We start from the raw sequence: 15,571 nt of genomic DNA, 5'->3' as shown, positions 1-15,571 counted from the left end.
TCAGGGGGATCATGCATCGACTCCAAGCCTAGTCGACACAGTCCAAGCAAATAAAATCTCGAGGTTTCACGCATCCAAGGTCGGTCAAGCTTTTACAACGCTTCGCTACAGCCATGGAGGGCTAGGTCCACAGAGCTGATCAGGCCCGTCGGTGTTGTCATCCAGAGTGACAACCTGGTGTCAAACATTATTGTCTGGGGGGGTGGCTCTATTCAAGCTGGGTGGCGGAGCCCGCTTCACCCTCGAAGACCAGAGGTAACAAGTATGGGTTGTAACAAGGGGCAAGGAACAACAGTCCTGAGCCGACCATGCCCAGGCTCCTCGCACCGTCCATGGATTCTGGAGCCCTGCGGACTGGGATCACGCCGGTGGGCGACTGGGCCACGGGCAGATGTCCCCGACAGAAGTCCCCGAAATCCATTAACTCCGGTGCTTCGAGAGGATTAAGCACAGTCAACAGCGTGACGTCGGTCAAAGGCGACTGGCGCGCCCGCCATAAAAACTGTGCTGCCATGAGAATGAGTCCATCGCCACGGAACGATACCTCATCATGCACCGTGATCGTGTTTGCAGACAACGAGGGGTTGTCGGCAATGCCGAGATCGTCCTGTTCGAAGTATATGATTTCTCATCGTTGCAGTGTTGGCTGAACTGGTCCGGGGTCGTGATCGAGATGCCAGAAGAGGAACCACGACCCGATTTGCAACGCGGACAGCACCGGCACGACCAGGATCGCCATGTCGGCGACCAGCAACGCGTGCCCTTGCGACTTGGGCTGTGGAAAGCTGATGGGACGGAGCTTGGCGGAGTCTGACGTGCCGGTGGCGGGCCGGTGTGTGTGTGTGTGCGCCATCTCCTCGCGCTGTGTCTCATCTTCGCGCTAGGACCGACTGGACGCTCGGTATGTGCCGCCGCAGCACTGAGAGATAGGACGAGCCAGCCACCCCACGCCGTGTCATTGATGGCAAGCTTGTTACGTCAGGTGCGGTCAGGGCGATGTGGAGGATTTGGCGCTGGAGGCGAGTGGGGGCAACGGCACCGACTACTATGGTAGAGACGACACCTGTAGCACCCGCAGGGCTGGCGGCGTGTAGGCAGAGGGCGGGTGCCTGCAGGGACAGGTTTTTGTGCTAAGCAAGAATCAAACCTGCCTGACGCCTGGGACCAAGTCGTGCGTAGATGGTGTGTGCTATCGGGGTGTGGCGTGGTGTGGTGTGGCATATTTGGGGGGTTTGTCAATGTCTCCTCCAATGCCACTGGAGGTTTTCTTCAGCTGGCACATGGCAGGCATACCCTGGGCGTCATGCACCTTCCCCATGGCTCCAGCAGTGGAGCACATCTCAAGACATATCTGAACTATGCCCGCAAGAAGACTGTCCTACAGACGACCAGAACACATCATCAATACCCCAATAGCCATACCAAGTGACTGGTCGTTCTCCACACCACCAAATGTACAGTACACACATGCTGTCAGAACCAGGCATTAGCTTGCAAGGTTTTTAACCCCTGTAACGGGCACCTCGTGCTTGGGATGTCGGCGATCTCCGCCAACGTCTACTTCGACCTTCCTGCTGGTGGCATAATGAATCACCTCCCTGTTCGCCAGTGTAAGTCGCTGCTTCAAGTTTCCAGCCATCTGGACACCAAAATACTGGGTAGCTCATATTACTGTACAGCCCTATATCACGCGCGTTGGCAGGGATTTTGTCCCGGTGCCCCTGCAAATAATAAGCTGTCGATCCTCCAAACCATGACACCCTGCCTGCCTTCGCCCGGCCAATACTTCGCCCGTCTCAGGATCGCTACAGACCCGCTTTCCCCAGTCCTATTGCCTTCTTCTCTGACAAATAAGACCGACGAGGCGGTGATGCTTTGAAAGCCCCTTCGCTGGATCCTTCTGATCACCAGCAGGGTAATGGTCGTCGCAAGAGAGATCCACGGCCACCGAACTCTGTGCTCATCCGCAAATGTGGCCTCTGACAGTCTTGAATCAAAACGAAGCCGGACCGAATCTTGCAAAATTCGATAACAGGCACCTGGGCGCGTGTTCCACTCCGTTGCCAGCATTGACCAGCATGGCGCCACCACTGACGACTTCTCCTCTGGATGCTTGAGGGCTGGGGTGCAACATGATCCGGCGCTGAGTCGAACCTTCACGCCACCCCTCCGCCAAGGCCGAGGGAGTGTGGAAGTGCTGAAGCCGAAAGCCGAATCAACAGCGGCAGCCAGTGAAGCTCTACCGGACTGCGAAATCGACAGCTTATTTCGTGTGCCACGCGGAAGCACAGTGCCCCTGGGGAGTACAATCGGGACATGCAAACTCTCTCTGGATATCCAGCCTACGGTGTAATTAGTGTATCCTCGTGGGCCCCCACTCTGGTGGTGCAGGGTGCGCCATGTGGGGCGGCTGCGGTAGCGTGCATTGCTACTGACAATCTGTCTGTTCCGTCTGCGCGGAAAAGGCTCCGTGGCATCGTGCCACCGGCACCAACATCAACAGCGGGGACCGTTCTCGAAGCAGCCCAAACCAAACTCTGGCAGTCGCGAATCACAGGCTTGTCATAGTCGACCACAGATCGGGCAAGAGCTCGCACAGCGCTTGCAAGCCACAAGCGCCGTCTCACCCAATCAAGCCGCAGACACCCGCCATTGGCACGCCTGTAGGCTTGTGGCTGACGAAAGCCGACGATACTACGGTTTGGTGTCGATCAACGCCAGAGGCCAGAGTACGCCGGTCATGGTAGGAGTGGCTTGGTGTAGCTTCGAATCATAAAGCCACGCGCGCTCCCCACCGAGGCACCTACCTTCCCCAGAAAGTCCCCTTGCTGCCTCCTGAAGAACTTTAGAACCCGGGCGGCTTCCGCTGACAAAGGGGCTGGAGCCACTTGCGTCAACCTCACACGGCCCTTTACGAAATTGAACATGGTTTCACTATCAGCCGACCTAGATCTGAACTCCTGGTTGAGTCTGATCGGCGGTCTGCTCGCCTTCATTATCCCAATCATTCTCCTGGTTCCGCCAGTATCACTTCGAGCTAGTGATGCACTCCTCCAGACGCACAGTCCTGCAGGAATCCCGCGGTCCAGGAGCAATCTTGTGGACGAGCCCGCAGGCACATCGAAAGTGGCCGCAGTCAAGGGCCTTCTGGTATATCCTATCAAGTCATGTCCGGGCACTGAGCTCACGCAGAGCCGAGTCTTGCCGCATGGTCTCGAGTTCGACAGAGTTTTCACCTTTGCACAACTCAAGAGCCAATTCCCTATGCCAGTTGATGCCACTGAAGGCGATCATGGCACACACTCGTGGGAGTTCATCACCCAGAGGCAGTTCGCCCGTCTTGCCCTCCTCAAAGTCGATCTGTGGCTTCCCGACGAGGCCAAGCTGAAGCGCCAGGGCCTTCGTCGTACTCAGGAGGCGTTCATTACCATTCGCTTCCCATGGAGAGAGCTCGGCTGGCGCGGGGTCCTGGAGACTCTAGCTGCTAAGCTCCGCAACGGCCTGCGGGCGGAGGCGGAGTATGAAATCATGCTCCCGCTGGATTTCCCGTCAGAAAAGGAGATTGCTGACAAGGGCTACACGTTCGAGGCTGTCACAATCTGGAAAGAGCCAGTGCTTGCGCTGAACATGGAGAAGGAGCTGCCCGAGGCGCTGCGCTTGTTCACCGGGGTCAGCAATAAGCTGGGCTTGTTCCGAATCGATCCAGGCCATTTGCGCAAAGTTTCTGGTAACGCACCTACCCAGGAGGAAGCCGGCTACCAGCCCGTCGCCAGGTTTCAGGACGCGGTGAGTGATGCGGAAGACTTCCAGACAAAGGAGGAGAACGTTGTGTGCCGCGGGATGGAGTCAAGACTAACATGACATTCTGCACCCTAGTATCCTCTCAACCTGGTAAATCTTGCTAGTGTCAGAGACTTTGATGCCCTTGTGCCCAAGGACGAAAACCTCAAGAAGGTAGATCTCCATAGGTTCAGGCCGAACATCGTCAGTAAGTGACAGCAATATAGCACGCGGTACTCTTGGCACCTCATTGACACTCTCAACAGTTGCGGGAGCACCAGCGTACTCAGAGGAGACCTGGAGAAAGATCCGCTTCACGCGCGGCGCTTCGAGTCTCCACAGGGAGTTCGTAGCAAGCGTGTGCTGCCGAACCACAAGGTGCGTCTCAAGCATGATATTCACTCCGCATTAGACCCAGCGCACCACTGACGGGACTGCGTGGCAGGTGCAAATTACCCAATGTGGATCCTGTGACGGGCTTTCGTCATGCGGTCGAACCGGACAAGTCACTCCGCACGCACAGGACAGTCGACGAAGGAGCGCCTTTGAAAGGGTGTATGGGCATGCAGATGGTGCCCCTGTTTGACGACATTTTTGCGACATCGACTCCTGGCACGGTCACTTCGAGTGACTTGTACGGCTGGGTCGGCGCTGGGATGGAGATTGTTGTCGATGAGGCGGGCAACCACATGATTATAAAATAAGCGCCAAGGCCAAAGGGCAGCTGCACAGAAGTTCTGGGACTTTGAAGGGGCACCGGTCCACCGTCCAGCATTGCAAAGTGGGCCAGGGCAGCGTCGACATTGCGGGGAACGGATTGAGCCGTTGGGCTGGCACCCTTCCCCATTGGGCATCGCGGCGCCATAATCGGTCCTTTGTTGTCTGGAATATCTCAGGAGGAAAAAAAAAGATCAAGACATGTCTCAGCCATCAGCGTGGCCGCGCCTCGCAAGCGGGGATCGGGGGGCAAGAGATTGCCAAGCATGGCTGCATGGAGATCAAGATCTGATTATGCCACCACCGACTGCTGGAGCGCACCGGTTTTCGGGGTTTGTTCCGGACTCGGATCCGAAACATGATCTACGGGGCGAGGGCCTTAGGCGGGAGACTAACGTTAGTGACTGGAGAAGAAGAAAAACGCGACCGTAAACTCTAAGACCCGGGGCCTAGAGCCCCTCTGAACTGGACTGGGGGAAGTTTGACCGAATCGTCTACAGTACTGTACAATGCGCCCGACGTCTGCTGCTTTCTGGGGTCAGTCTGGGGCTGATGCTAGCGCGGGCCAGAGGGGCGTCTGTAACGAAAGGCCCGAAGACACGTGCCGGAAATAACACAAGTTGAAGCTCGCGTGCCCATAAATGATGCTCGCGATCAACCTCGGCTCGACCCGCTCTGGCCAACGCGGCAGCAAGTCTAACCGACGTGGACCTGGACCTGGGATGGATTCGGGTTCCTTGGCAGCAGGAGCGAGAGAGAGAGACAACCACTCGATCAGGGGGCTTGCCGGCCGTGCTTGTGCGGAACTGGCCTGGGTCGAGTGCGCCAAAGGGCGACGTGATGCTTCAAGTTTGGAGCGTCTCGAATGCCGGAAAAGGGTGGCCAAGTGACGCGCAATGTCATCGTGCGGATGGGTGGACGGTGTCTGTACTGGCATCAATAGTCGACGAACACCCCCTGTGCCTGCATGGTGGAACTGCAGGAGGGAGGCGGCGGGCGGCGCACGTGTGCCCAGCCAAGAGGGAGGATCCTGCGCGGCGGCGGCGGCATTAACACTAAACTTTGACTGCATTCTTTTTTGCCCCGACTTGTCTCTGACGCAGGACGAGCAGCGCAAGGAACACCTGCTTGCGCAGCAGGGCCCGGCTGCGCATACTACCTTGGGCAACGCCGGCATGTGCAAGGCCGCCATGCATCCTTTCGTGGCTGTGTCGATCTTGTTTTGCGCTCGGTGCCGGAGGACTGTATGTACCTCGAGGTACGTAGCGTCTGTGCAGAAGTCATGTCACGGCAGGGCGTGTCTCGTGTGTCGTGTGTGTCGTGCAGGAAGGAGGGAAGCCTGGCCTGGGACCACGCCACGCAGGCTGAGGCCAGGCAGGGCCAGGGGCAATGAATCCCACATGCTGGAAACAGACTAGAAGCATGCCGGCTGCCTGCCGTGCCGGCATTAGCTGTTGCTACTCGCCGCCTGCGTACCTAGATTATCCTCCAGGTCGTTGAAGCAGCCGCCACCCGGCTCCCAATGATATGATATGGCATCCAAAAGTCACCACGATCAAGAGCCCACACGTATCCATGGCGGTCGAGCCCGGTGGGCCCGTGATGGACAGACAGTACAACGATTCATTCATCCATCCATACCTCCATCAATCTAGACGACGGGCAGGCACCACAAACAGCGCACAGTCTGTCCACGAGTCGCCAATGATCATTCATCTTCCACTTGCACCGCGACACGGGGCCGACTACACTAGCACTGTCGAGCACCAAGGGGTTGCCACCTACACCTCGCGAGAATACAGGAGTCCGACGACCGAGTTGCATGCAAACAGGAAACACCCATCGGCCCTTTCTTGACACCATCCTAATATCACTCAGCCCTGCATGGACCATGCCTGCCTGTGGTCCGATGTCCTTTCTTTGGGGAGCCGGCAGGTGGTGGTGCCGCCGCGGGAAGACGGCGGCGGGCGTCCCTTGAACTTACGCAGTAGCATTTAGCATGTAATATGACCAGCATCCCAAGAAGGGAATAGGCCGAGTTGGCATTCAAATACCGCCATCAAGGATGGCGGGCGTGCTCTGTGCTTGTCTGGCCCGCCGATGGGGGAGGGAGGGGAGCTTCGGGATATGGTACCTAGTCCATGATCGACACATGCCCCTGGTCTAGCGGCGCAGGCTGCGCGTCTTGTGTGAAATGGGGTTTTGTTCTGCCTTTGTGAACCCCTGGCCTAGTAGTGAGCATGTTTACAAATTGACGGCGGGCGAAGGGATGTTCACCAACTCTCTTCTTCTTCCTCATCTTCTTTGTTCTTTTTTAAGGAACACACACCCACCACCACCCCCTTCTCCCCCGCCGCCACCGTGGGCCCCTTCCCCTTGCCCTTGCCTTTGCTCTTCATTTGTTAATTAGCCTTGACACCACCTCATCGAGATGATGCCAACGGCCTCACAGATGTGATTTCTCAGCAAGGGGGGAGGGGCCAGGGGCGGGGGCATATTTAGTGCGTGCGCACGTACATTTTGCACACATGTGCCCGTATACGTACCTATCACCTGTAGGCACAGCTGGACAGTGTGCCGAGCGCCAAGGTCTCTCTCTGTGTTTGTGTGTGTATGTGTATGTATGTGCGGCAGTGGGGGAGGCGCTGCATGTGATTCCGTTACCTAACGCACGTCGACGTACGTTCTGGATTCGGCAGGGTACTTTGATATTGGGGCCCACGTCAAGGGACCCCCCGGAAGGCAGGCGCTCTTGAGATGTGCGGGACCTGCCGCATCAGCAGCAGCAGCAGCAGCAACACCGCACCAACAGCAGCACCAACCAACCAACCAACAGCACCAACAGACAGCATATCCTCCGCCATGCTTGCTCGACCTCGAGCTCCTCCTTCTCGGGGACTTGGGGCCAGGGCCCATCGTCGTCGGTGTCTGGGGGAGGACCCCTGGAGCGTGAAGTGACAGGGAGGAGTAACTGGGTCGTCCCCTGCTGTGGCAGCACGCTCTCTCTCCTTTCGTCAAAGTGCCGGTGAGAGAACAAGCAGCGGGGGAGGGGGCAGGGCCGAAGTACAGCAGCACCGTCGTCTATTCTGGGTGTTGCTTGGGGAGATGGTGTTGCATGATTGCGGCTGTCGGCCCGAGGGCGGGTACAGGGTCTTTACATTGTCTGTTTCTGTTTCTCTGGCACAGTCACAAGCAACCTCGGGCTGGGCGTCGAGCGTGTTCGAAATATCGTCCCTCGGGGACTGACATGCGTGCATGTGGAAAGTAGGAAGGCAGGCGCCGGCTGACCAGTGCTGTGCTTTTTCCTTTTGCTTTGGTTCTCTTTTTTGTCCCCAAGAGACAAAATGCCGTATAAGTGGTTGAGGTCCGAGGGACGAAGACTGCGTGAAGGTGAGCATTTTTGCTTCTCGGACCTGCAGAAAAGGTCAGAAGCTTCGATTGATTCATTGTTGGGGTTATCCTGTAAGTTATTTATTCTCATTTTTTATTATTTCTATTTGCTTTTTTCCACGTTTTGTAACCCGTGTGACCCGTACCAGCTCGCATGTGCATGTGTAATGTGCAACACGAGTCTTAAAATTGATACTTGGCTCAGTTTGCGCATTCTATGTGGTCCGGGTCAGCCCCTGGTCATGTTTGAGTAGCTGGTCGCGAATACAGCCGGGAGCCGGATCTTTGCTCTCTGTCTGTGACGCTTGGTTTCATACTCTTTTGTTTTTTTTCCTAGTCTCCCTCTCTGACAAACGCTGGAGACCGGCACTTCTGAACTTGTTTTTTCTTTCTTTTTTTTCGTCCAACCGGGTGCCTTTGAAGGCTCATCTGGCGCAGACGGTTGGGAGCACAGCAACAGCACAACCTCGCGAATCCGCTCCGGGTTTCAGCATACTATGTGATCATGGTATCACTCCAGGCACATGATTGTCCGAGCACGCGGCATCTGTGCCCAGTTGTCTGCGGCCATGGCTGATGGCACACACACACACACACACACACACACACACGCAAAGATTCTGACACTGGGAAGACGGAAAGGCAGACATCTAAGAGAAATCAAGGGTTCTCGGTCCATAAATATATTCCTAGTCCGCAACCCGCAGGTGGAGACAATATGCCAAAGTAGATAATGAGTCAACGTGATGTGCATCAAGGCATCGCGCTTTCTTTTCTTTTTTATCGTGGTCACATAGTCACATAGAATACGACATGACTCTTCCCTGAATCACGTTGTTGCTCCAGAAGGCATCCCGTGTCCTCCTCACCACCCAGCTACGCTGCTGCACCTTCACTACGGCGCGGGACAAGACGAGGCTGGTGGTACTTGCTGTTTCTTAGTCGCTCCGAGGCCATTCTGAAACAGGTGCAGAATCCCAAGTAGCTCCCGTCTGGAAGCAACGAAAAGGACATGTTCCATGCGAATGGCGGCCCCAGACTTCGGTAGTGTCCTTTGCTATGGCATGACATGGCATGTGGAACTGTAGAAGTGCGGCTTGGATGCGATAGTGCTGCTACTACTACTACTGCTGCTGCTGCTGCGGCGACGCCACCGCGTGTTTCGCCGGCGTAGTCTAAAGCCACCACAGGCTTACGAACCCCGTTTCCGTGCTGTCATGGAAATGGCCCATTGGCATACTTCATGGATAACCCGGGTGGCTGCTGACAAGGTTGTGAATCCTAAAGTCCACAAAGGGGGGGGGGGGTTGGGGAGTTATCAATACATGACTCTATAAAAGCTGGAACTCACGCCCTCCCTCCCCTGCGACGAAGCCATCCTCCAACGATATAGACGATGTCATAACGTCCCGCAAAAGATCTCGACCTATTCTTGCCCCCGTGCGCAGCTAGCTAGCATGCCTATGTTGTAGCGGCTGCTGTCTCAAGAGTACCAGATATATATCGCAGGCAATCACCCTCTTCGTATCAAGAGTTTGAACATCGTCAGCCCGCTGACCAAGGAACTCAACGCTTTGAGTACTTCAAAGCAGGGGCACAACCCTGGAGGATATCATTACAGTCCACATACTGGATCCAGCCCCTCAGTACTGGACCATTGCTGCGTGATGTATAGACCGCCTCTGCGCGACGCAACCCAAGGGACCGGACACGCGAGGAAAGCATCCCGATGAACACCGCTATCCGCGTGGGCGGCCAGGGAGTTCTTCTCCCGTGACGCGCAGCTTCGGTCTTTGGGGAGAAACCGTGAAGTAAAGACAGGCTGCTGCTGCTGGCTGTGTGAGCGCCCTACTTTGAAAGGAGAAAACGAGGCAAACAGGCATTCGCCGTCGATAACGAGGTTATGTGCGCGCTGGACCTACTCAGGCAGGGAGAGTCGCCGCCCGTACCAAGACTTGAACCTTGACCCATTGACATACATGCTTTTAGACCGTAGACCCAAGTTCGAGCGTATACCAAGTTCCCCATGGCAAAGGAGAAGGCGAGCCGGATACGAATGCCACACAGAAATTGCACAGCAACAGAGAAGCAGTGTTCCGCATCGATTTGCGTCGCCTCCGAATAGAAACCGTGTTTCCTGCCCCTGGGCTTAGCCATGTGACACAAGCACTGTCGTCCTTGAGCAGTATAGAACAAGTAAGCAATCGTAAGCCAAATCATCGTAAGCTTATCCCAAGACAGCACACTGTCATTTTCCGTGAGGTGGATGAATCGTTCGTTGGCGTCGGTCTTGCAGTGCATCAAGCAAGCTAATCTAGCCTGCCTGCCTGCTTGCCTGCCAGCACCTTGTGTGACAATCCGATCTGAAATCACTTTTGTCTGTAGAGGATTAGAACACTGTGGCCGTGTCGACGAGCAGCTTACTTCAAATAAGGGTCTCAGCAGCGGGAATCACTCTTCAGAGCAGGTCACGTAAAACGAAGAAACAAGCTCAAAGCGCAGCACAGAATGATATGACATTCCTGTAATGGCCAAAGGGAGGACATCGCGTGCGAACACGCGCTATCAGCCTTGTGGCCTGCGAAATAACTTTGGGCCGTCAAGACACTGCCCACCATCAAACACTCTCCTCCTACCGGCAACCAGCGCAAGAGGTGCCATGTTGGCCAATGCCACGACGCCGTAATCTTGAGATCGCCGCACAGGTCTCGTCGAGGAGACCGCATTGTTGCCTCGCATCCACTCATGGAGGCGTCATCGTTGAAAGCTCATACAGGGTTCTGGCTCAGTGTCTCCAAATCCTCGTAGTATAGTACAAGAGTGCGCTGATGAAGACGAGAGTGTCAGTATATCTCGGGACAAAAAGATCACGCTTCATGCCAAGCACAAGACCTACCCGTTCCTTGCGCCATTCCTTGGTATTCCAGATGATATAGTAGCCTTCCTCGTGCAGACCGCTAAGCTGCCGAGGCTGCATAATATCGTCCTTGGTGAGCCAAATCTTTAGTTTCTTATGCCAGCGCCAGTTCCGGTTGTTCCTGTGTTTCCGAAAGTCAGTACAGTCTACGCGCAGTTCTGAGCGCTGGCACCCACAGTTCTTGCGCGGCTTGCTGCTGCGAAACATCGCCGGGGCAGCTGTAGAAGATCCACATCAAGGTCTCTTCGTTGAAGCTGCTGATCTTGGCTTGCAATGGCTGGACGTTGTTGACTTTGTAGCACTCAGGCAGGCGATGATCAGGAATCGGTGGCCGTGGCGGGGCATCGTTCCATAGCGAGTAGATTTGTGATGAGATAGGACTGGAGTCTGGACATTAGGAATGTATAATTTCAAAAGAGGAAGTGTTGGAACTAACGCAGGTGTCGCAAGATCCAGCCCAAATGTTTGGGGATCCATCCCAGTGACCAGCGAACTGTAGTCCGGGAAGTTATGCATCAGAGTCCGCAGTCCTTTGATGCCCCATTTGTCGATCTCAGTCATTCCACTCAGAGGGTCTGGGCCTGGTTGGGTTGGGAAGGACGAGTCATCTTGCTCCTTGACGGCCAAGGGGTCCACAGAGCCGATTGCGCCCAAGGGATGTCGGTTGTCCGCTGGGGAGTCTTGTGGGGAAGAATGCGAGGGCAGATTTTCGTCACGGAATCCCGGGGGCTTTGACCGAGGCTCATCATTAGCACGTACGCTCCTCGCGTCTGATGGCCTTGAATTATCTGTGGTGGTGTCAGCGACGAAGCTTTGCCCTGCCCATAAATTGAGTTTATCTGCATACCAGACGTGGAGTTGTTGTCCGGGGAACGAGGATCTGGCCTGTTGTTGGAGTTTAACGCGTTGAGCAGTCCATTCCCTGTTCTTGACCCTGTTGGTGTCGCCGTCCCCTGGTTGTTGAAACCTCCTACGAATTGTCAGCCTCACTTCCACGTAGCATGTAGGCAGGAGGGATTGTCCCAGAGAAACTGATCGGCGGAAAGCCGAAGAAGAAACTACCGAGAGTGCAGAGGTGCGACTCACCCTGCTGCGAGGATATCGGCGTGGGCTGATTCCGTTGCACTGCTGGCATATTTCTCACGCCGCTTGCTGACCACATTGATGGTTGACTCGCGCTGGGATGTTGCGCATTGCTCGACAAAGATGGGAAATCCCTAGCACACAAGAATGTCAGTGAGGTGTTCATCCCCATTCAGGCTGGTTAGCCATTAGTGCCGATATTGGCAAATCGAGTCGATTTGAGGCCTCGTGGAACATCCTATGCAGCGTCAGGTGTCACAACAAGGTCAACAGAGTTTGTTTGGCTTGTTTGCAACAGCGCCGTCCTTCGGACTGGAGTCTCTCGGGGCCCAACGTAAGAGTGTGTTTGGCACACGTTGGAGGCTACCCGCTTCTCTCTCTGGTGTACAAGGCGACATCCGCTGAACATATCCCCATGCTTGCTGGCAAAGACAGCCTCGTGTAGAGTAGCCAAGCCTGTAGGGCGTCGCCATGGTAGCGTTCGCGGCTTGGAGGCGAATATGCGGAGGACAAGTCTCTCTTGCCATGAGTAAGTCGATTGAGAGTGGACGACTTAGTTATGAAGCACTCGGGTAGTTGTTCTCATTTCCGACTCGAGAAATATCCATGAGGCCAGATCGAGGTCACCCGGAGATGACTGAACGCGCACAACTCAGGAATAGACAATGGGCACCTACGAGAGATCCAGAGGCGCGGCTGGCTGCGAGCCGCTCAAGCTCTGAGCGAAGCTTAGGCTGCCACCCAGTTGCCGTGCCGCGTTCTGAGCTGCGGTGACGTTTCCACCCATCGGCATACCGACACCGAAGGCCCAACCAGCGCCACCTGCGCTGTTGTTGCTACCGTTGTTGGCTGTGATCCGAGCAGGAAGGACATTGGTCAGCCAGCTTGCCCATGTGAACGCCTAAGAATCTGGTGATTCGACTCAATATGCCGCATACTCATTTTGCCGTTCGGTAATCTGTTGTTCACTGTCCGCGCAGACTGTTGCGCCGCTTGCTGCTGTTGGGCACCGAAGCCTGCCGGCATCCCTCGCATGTTCTGGGGTCCTACAGGATTGAGGTACGTATTAGCGAGCTTTCTCGCAAAGCGCTCTGGCTGGAAGATGTTGGCGACGGCCGGACGGCAGTGGTGACGGGAGCGGGGTCGTGCTCCGAGGTGGTTCGCGATGAATTGTCGAGAGCTTTGTGGTTGTGAAAGACTAGGACTGTGAGGGCAGATCGATGTTCGAGGCTGGCTGGCTCACGAGCGGTGGCCAAGCTTGAAGTCGATCAGATGCCACAATGCCAGGACGGCCCCAGCGAAGCGCGAGTAGCTGCGAATAACGGGGTGGGTATCACGCCGAGGCTCGCGCGGCAGTTATCGTCAAGGTCGTCGATTGTGGCCTCTTCCAGGCGCAGAAGGCAGTGGGGCACGCGAGGCCAGCCATGATGGCATGGGGACGGGGGAGGGCTACCTGGTCGGTTCATGGTCGGCTGGCTGGATTGAGCGCTCCGGGGAAGGGCTCGTCGGGGCTGCCGTCGTCGGGTGTGGTGTGTCTGGTGATGGTCGCGGCCGGCTGGGGTTGCGCTGTGGCCAGGGCGTCTCGGTTGTGTGTCGTTGAGGAGGTGGTGGGATAATGGCGATCCTGCTGCCCACTCAAAATGGCAGTCGAATTGCAGATGGAGGTTGCCAGTCCGCACCGCAGCCTCGCGCTTGAGCCTGTGGTCCACTCCAGCACGCTTGCTGGCTGGGGAGCCGCCTGGCAGCCCTTCAAAGTCAGCCGCCTGGTCCGTGCTCGCATGCAAGGTACCTCATCCCGTGGTGGCACCGCACCTTGAGGGCGGTCGCCATGGCAGCATTGATTCCAAGTTTCGCAACATCACGCCCGCTTGCGGACCACTTCTTTTTCTTTCGCATTGAGAACATGATTGCTTGTGGACCAATTTGACCGTGACTTTCTGGATCTATGGCCTCTCCAGCGACGTGCGCAGACTCGCGTCCCAGTCAACCTGCTTCACGCCACGTCCAATGAGTACCACTTTGCCTGATGCTGGTGTTCCCTCGCTCTTCTGTCCGTCAACTATGTCAAAGACTTCTCGTACACCTTGCACCATCTTGATATCGCCATTGCTGAAGACCAGCCGCGCCTTGAGGCGATGCACTTCTAGTGTTCCGCTCGTACCAACACCATGCCCAGGCGCCTCGCTCTCCCACAGAATGGACCGAAGCCAGCCGTCTATCTTTTCCAGCTGCCCAGGCTGCAGAACTGGGACACCCACGGTGACGGTGGCGATCGTCTGAGTTTCTTTTAGTTAGAAGTTGCTGACACAGAGTGCACCATAGACGAAGACCAACTTACAGGGTCTAAGTGGCTGTGGCCCTTGCTGGCTGTGTCCAAGCTCTCAACTTGGTCGTAGGCATGGAGATCTAACAGGAAACCTTCCAGCTGCGGAACAACTCCTTGCTTCGTCACATGGAGTTTGGCAAGCCCATTGATGGATTGTATTCTTGCCTTCACACTCTCGAGCTCGGCCTCGGTCACGAGGTCCGACTTATTGATAACAACCACATCAGCGTGCGATACCTGCACATGTGCCGTGGTCATAAGGGGTCCGTGGCCATGGTCCTCGTGGCCTTCCTCGATCTTGCCCGCTGGGTCCTCCAGGCTGCGGATAATATTTTTCGCATCCACAAGGGTCACAATGCCATCGAGATAGATCGTGCTGGCAAGTCCGTCGTCGACCCAGAATAATGGGGCCAGGTTGCCTGGGTCGGCCAGGCCAGTGGTCTCGAGCAGGATGTAGTCGAACTTGCCCTTCTTCTCCATCAAAGATTCGATTGCGTTGACTCCAGAGTCTCTGCGTAGGTTGTCAGCCTGATTACGACTTATCCGGGTCGGACGGAAACAGGAAACACATACTTGACAGAGCAGCAAATGCAGCCATTGCCAACTTCTAGCCACTCCTCAACTTGTTCACCACCCTTGTTGACGGTCAGAGACTTCTCGATGTCGAGAGCTGTGGTTCACATTTTAGGTGAGCATACTTGGTCAGTCGGGCAAGATAACGACTGCAAATGACTCACAGTCACCAAACTCGTTCATTATGACGGCAATCTTCTTGCCATGTTGAGCCGTCAAGATATAGTTGAGCAACGTGGTCTTGCCGGCACCAAGATAGCCTTGCGAAAATCGTCAGCGAAGGAGAACATTGGTTTTCACGGATGCTTGGTGCATACCAGTAACAATTGTGATGGGGACCTTGAAGTTTGCAGCGTCTCCATCCCCTTGGGGTATGGCCTCTGCGCCCATGCTCACCAACTCCGGGGGAGCATCATCGTCCAAGTCGACATCCATGGCGGGGCAGCTTGCGACTGGCAGACAGGAAGAGCAGGGCTAGCCTCGGTCTCAGGAAAGACTTCTTTGTTTCGCGTCGTCTATCCTTGCTGGATTAGTGAAAGTGTCTTGCACTCAACATACCCATCTTCGGTGACAAGGCGAGCACTTTTCTAGCAAGGGCATACAACTTTGCCTGGCAGCAAGAAATGACATAACGCGCCTTAACCACCCCTCCATCGCAAGTGCCGGGAAGCTGCCACACAGGGCCGTGATTGGCTGGAAGAGAGCCGCAGATGGCGCCCCGGACAGCACAGCCTTTAGCGCCTTCAGGGGTCTGTCCAGCTTGCTTTGTGCTTAGCGCTCGTGGT

The 15,571-nt window shown here is 55.8% G+C and overlaps 8 protein-coding genes across 8 annotated transcripts; 3 read left to right on the top strand and 5 right to left on the bottom strand.

Moving 5' to 3' along the window:
- Positions 1-208: 208 nt before the first annotated feature.
- Positions 209-739, bottom strand: B0I36DRAFT_349089 (uncharacterized protein; the record flags this gene model as incomplete). Its single annotated transcript, XM_046156757.1, has 2 exons — positions 209-607; positions 653-739. 2 exons carry the CDS (start codon positions 737-739, stop codon positions 209-211), a joined length of 486 nt encoding a protein of 161 aa, XP_046012606.1.
- Positions 740-2,836: 2,097 nt separating this feature from the next.
- Positions 2,837-4,591, top strand: B0I36DRAFT_116100 (uncharacterized protein). Its single transcript, XM_046147968.1, has 4 exons — positions 2,837-3,786; positions 3,877-3,988; positions 4,062-4,158; positions 4,226-4,591. Exons 1-4 carry the CDS (start codon positions 2,926-2,928, stop codon positions 4,482-4,484), a joined length of 1,329 nt encoding a protein of 442 aa, XP_046012605.1. The 5' UTR covers positions 2,837-2,925; the 3' UTR covers positions 4,485-4,591.
- B0I36DRAFT_116075 (uncharacterized protein) lies at positions 4,592-4,982 on the top strand. The gene has a single exon (XM_046147966.1). The coding sequence runs from the start codon at positions 4,699-4,701 to the stop codon at positions 4,927-4,929; it is 231 nt and encodes a 76-aa protein (XP_046012604.1). The 5' UTR covers positions 4,592-4,698; the 3' UTR covers positions 4,930-4,982.
- On the bottom strand, positions 4,778-5,816 carry B0I36DRAFT_116078 (uncharacterized protein). Its single transcript, XM_046147967.1, has 2 exons — positions 5,001-5,816; positions 4,778-4,875 (listed from the first exon to the last, which is right to left on the bottom strand). Exon 1 carries the CDS (start codon positions 5,687-5,689, stop codon positions 5,036-5,038), a length of 654 nt encoding a protein of 217 aa, XP_046012603.1. The 5' UTR covers positions 5,690-5,816; the 3' UTR covers positions 4,778-4,875; positions 5,001-5,035.
- Positions 5,817-5,905: 89 nt separating this feature from the next.
- Positions 5,906-7,075, bottom strand: B0I36DRAFT_116071 (uncharacterized protein). Its single transcript, XM_046147965.1, has 3 exons — positions 6,775-7,075; positions 6,632-6,708; positions 5,906-6,476 (listed from the first exon to the last, which is right to left on the bottom strand). The coding sequence occupies exons 1-3, from the start codon at positions 6,894-6,896 to the stop codon at positions 6,121-6,123; spliced, it is 555 nt and encodes a 184-aa protein (XP_046012602.1). The 5' UTR covers positions 6,897-7,075; the 3' UTR covers positions 5,906-6,120.
- Positions 7,076-7,627: 552 nt separating this feature from the next.
- B0I36DRAFT_116044 (uncharacterized protein) lies at positions 7,628-8,589 on the top strand. Its single transcript, XM_046147964.1, has 2 exons — positions 7,628-7,959; positions 8,093-8,589. Exons 1-2 carry the CDS (start codon positions 7,842-7,844, stop codon positions 8,413-8,415), a joined length of 441 nt encoding a protein of 146 aa, XP_046012601.1. The 5' UTR covers positions 7,628-7,841; the 3' UTR covers positions 8,416-8,589.
- Positions 8,590-10,384: 1,795 nt separating this feature from the next.
- Positions 10,385-13,532, bottom strand: B0I36DRAFT_322771 (uncharacterized protein). The gene is made up of 9 exons (XM_046153890.1): positions 13,341-13,532; positions 12,826-12,933; positions 12,565-12,736; positions 11,891-12,021; positions 11,652-11,774; positions 11,241-11,592; positions 10,981-11,184; positions 10,784-10,925; positions 10,385-10,712 (listed from the first exon to the last, which is right to left on the bottom strand). The coding sequence occupies exons 1-9, from the start codon at positions 13,351-13,353 to the stop codon at positions 10,656-10,658; spliced, it is 1,302 nt and encodes a 433-aa protein (XP_046012600.1). The 5' UTR covers positions 13,354-13,532; the 3' UTR covers positions 10,385-10,655.
- Positions 13,533-13,749: 217 nt separating this feature from the next.
- On the bottom strand, positions 13,750-15,371 carry B0I36DRAFT_322768 (CobW/HypB/UreG, nucleotide-binding domain-containing protein). The gene is made up of 5 exons (XM_046153889.1): positions 15,104-15,371; positions 14,951-15,046; positions 14,787-14,883; positions 14,226-14,724; positions 13,750-14,163 (listed from the first exon to the last, which is right to left on the bottom strand). The coding sequence occupies exons 1-5, from the start codon at positions 15,219-15,221 to the stop codon at positions 13,831-13,833; spliced, it is 1,143 nt and encodes a 380-aa protein (XP_046012599.1). The 5' UTR covers positions 15,222-15,371; the 3' UTR covers positions 13,750-13,830.
- Between the last annotated feature and the right edge of the window lie 200 nt (positions 15,372-15,571).

This window comes from Microdochium trichocladiopsis (genome assembly GCF_020744255.1).
Source record: "Microdochium trichocladiopsis strain MPI-CAGE-CH-0230 chromosome Unknown B0I36scaffold_5, whole genome shotgun sequence".
Taxonomy (NCBI): Eukaryota; Fungi; Ascomycota; class Sordariomycetes; order Xylariales; family Microdochiaceae; genus Microdochium; species Microdochium trichocladiopsis.
The sequence above is the reverse complement of the archived record's forward strand: the minus strand, read 5'-3'. Positions and strand labels throughout refer to the sequence as shown.

What these genes read in the sequence shown, in the direction of transcription:
- B0I36DRAFT_116100 (XM_046147968.1), top strand. Translation starts at nt 2,926, where the DNA reads ATGGTTTCACTATCAGCCGACCTAGATCTGAACTCCTGGTTGAGTCTG. An exon ending in TCGCCAGGTTTCAGGACGCG is followed by an intron (nt 3,787 to 3,876) that starts GTGAGTGATGCG and finishes TCTGCACCCTAG; the next exon opens with TATCCTCTCAACCTGGTAAA. An exon ending in GTGTGCTGCCGAACCACAAG is followed by an intron (nt 4,159 to 4,225) that starts GTGCGTCTCAAG and finishes ACTGCGTGGCAG; the next exon opens with GTGCAAATTACCCAATGTGG.
- B0I36DRAFT_116075 (XM_046147966.1), top strand. Translation starts at nt 4,699, where the DNA reads ATGTCTCAGCCATCAGCGTGGCCGCGCCTCGCAAGCGGGGATCGGGGG.
- B0I36DRAFT_116078 (XM_046147967.1), bottom strand. Translation starts at nt 5,689, where the DNA reads ATGGCGGCCTTGCACATGCCGGCGTTGCCCAAGGTAGTATGCGCAGCC.
- B0I36DRAFT_116071 (XM_046147965.1), bottom strand. Translation starts at nt 6,896, where the DNA reads ATGAAGAGCAAAGGCAAGGGCAAGGGGAAGGGGCCCACGGTGGCGGCG. An exon ending in GAGGAAGAAGAAGAGAGTTG is followed by an intron (nt 6,709 to 6,774) that starts GTGAACATCCCT and finishes GGGTTCACAAAG; the next exon opens with GCAGAACAAAACCCCATTTC. An exon ending in ATGTGTCGATCATGGACTAG is followed by an intron (nt 6,477 to 6,631) that starts GTACCATATCCC and finishes CTACTGCGTAAG; the next exon opens with TTCAAGGGACGCCCGCCGCC.
- B0I36DRAFT_116044 (XM_046147964.1), top strand. Translation starts at nt 7,842, where the DNA reads ATGCCGTATAAGTGGTTGAGGTCCGAGGGACGAAGACTGCGTGAAGGT. An exon ending in TTCATTGTTGGGGTTATCCT is followed by an intron (nt 7,960 to 8,092) that starts GTAAGTTATTTA and finishes TACTTGGCTCAG; the next exon opens with TTTGCGCATTCTATGTGGTC.
- B0I36DRAFT_322771 (XM_046153890.1), bottom strand. An exon ending in ATTACCGAACGGCAAAATGA is followed by an intron (nt 12,737 to 12,825) that starts GTATGCGGCATA and finishes CTCGGATCACAG; the next exon opens with CCAACAACGGTAGCAACAAC. An exon ending in AGGAATGGCGCAAGGAACGG is followed by an intron (nt 10,713 to 10,783) that starts GTAGGTCTTGTG and finishes CGTCTTCATCAG; the next exon opens with CGCACTCTTGTACTATACTA.
- B0I36DRAFT_322768 (XM_046153889.1), bottom strand. Translation starts at nt 15,221, where the DNA reads ATGGATGTCGACTTGGACGATGATGCTCCCCCGGAGTTGGTGAGCATG. An exon ending in CCCCATCACAATTGTTACTG is followed by an intron (nt 15,047 to 15,103) that starts GTATGCACCAAG and finishes GATTTTCGCAAG; the next exon opens with GCTATCTTGGTGCCGGCAAG. An exon ending in TGCATTTGCTGCTCTGTCAA is followed by an intron (nt 14,725 to 14,786) that starts GTATGTGTTTCC and finishes CAACCTACGCAG; the next exon opens with AGACTCTGGAGTCAACGCAA.